The 576-nt window shown below is 36.1% G+C and overlaps 1 protein-coding gene across 1 annotated transcript in view; it reads left to right on the top strand.

Annotated features, from left to right (window-relative positions):
- Positions 1 to 576, top strand: part of LOC119593398 (aspartate aminotransferase, cytoplasmic-like) — a gene marked incomplete in the record, with an annotated part of 9,325 nt that overhangs the window by 8,062 nt on the left and 687 nt on the right. The window contains 1 exon segment of the mRNA XM_037942326.1: positions 93 to 576. Within this exon segment, the coding sequence (XP_037798254.1) occupies positions 93 to 235 (143 nt within the window).

Below are 576 nucleotides of genomic sequence, written 5' to 3'. Positions count from 1 at the left end.
TATAAATAAAATGTTATAGTTCTGCATTGCATATAGTGCCAGTTTTATGGCTTATGTCTAAGACTTATTCCTGTTTTTTTTGTCTTCTACAGCTGAGCAATCTAAGTACCTAGCAGAGAAGTACCACATTTATTTATTGTCCAGTGGCAGAATTAACATGTGTGGCTTGACAACAGGCAACATTGATTATGTTGCAGAAGCAATAAATGATGCAGTCTGCAATGTTAAGGCTTAATGTGAGCAGGAGATAAGAGAGAATAAAAACAGATGCTTGTGTGAAATCAGGGAAGACCATGCTTAACAAGTGCAGTATTTGATACAGGGAAGACTGATCATTGCTTACCATTTTGCAGTGAAAATGAGGATTTCCTCAGTTGATAGCTTTGTAAAGAAATGAAGAGAAGCAATAGCAATACGTTTTGGCAAGGAGGGCTCAAAAGCCTGTAGCCTGTTTTATTAGGTATATATCATGGACTGGATTCTAAAATTTCACCAAAGTATTGAAATTCAGACCTGAAATTGGTATGAATATCAAACACTTCTTTGGATCCAGCTGCTCAGAAATTTAGACTAAAC

Source organism: Penaeus monodon, chromosome 32 (genome assembly GCF_015228065.2).
Source record: "Penaeus monodon isolate SGIC_2016 chromosome 32, NSTDA_Pmon_1, whole genome shotgun sequence".
NCBI lineage: Eukaryota > Metazoa > Arthropoda > Malacostraca > Decapoda > Penaeidae > Penaeus > Penaeus monodon.
This window is presented reverse-complemented; position numbering and strand designations above follow the sequence as displayed.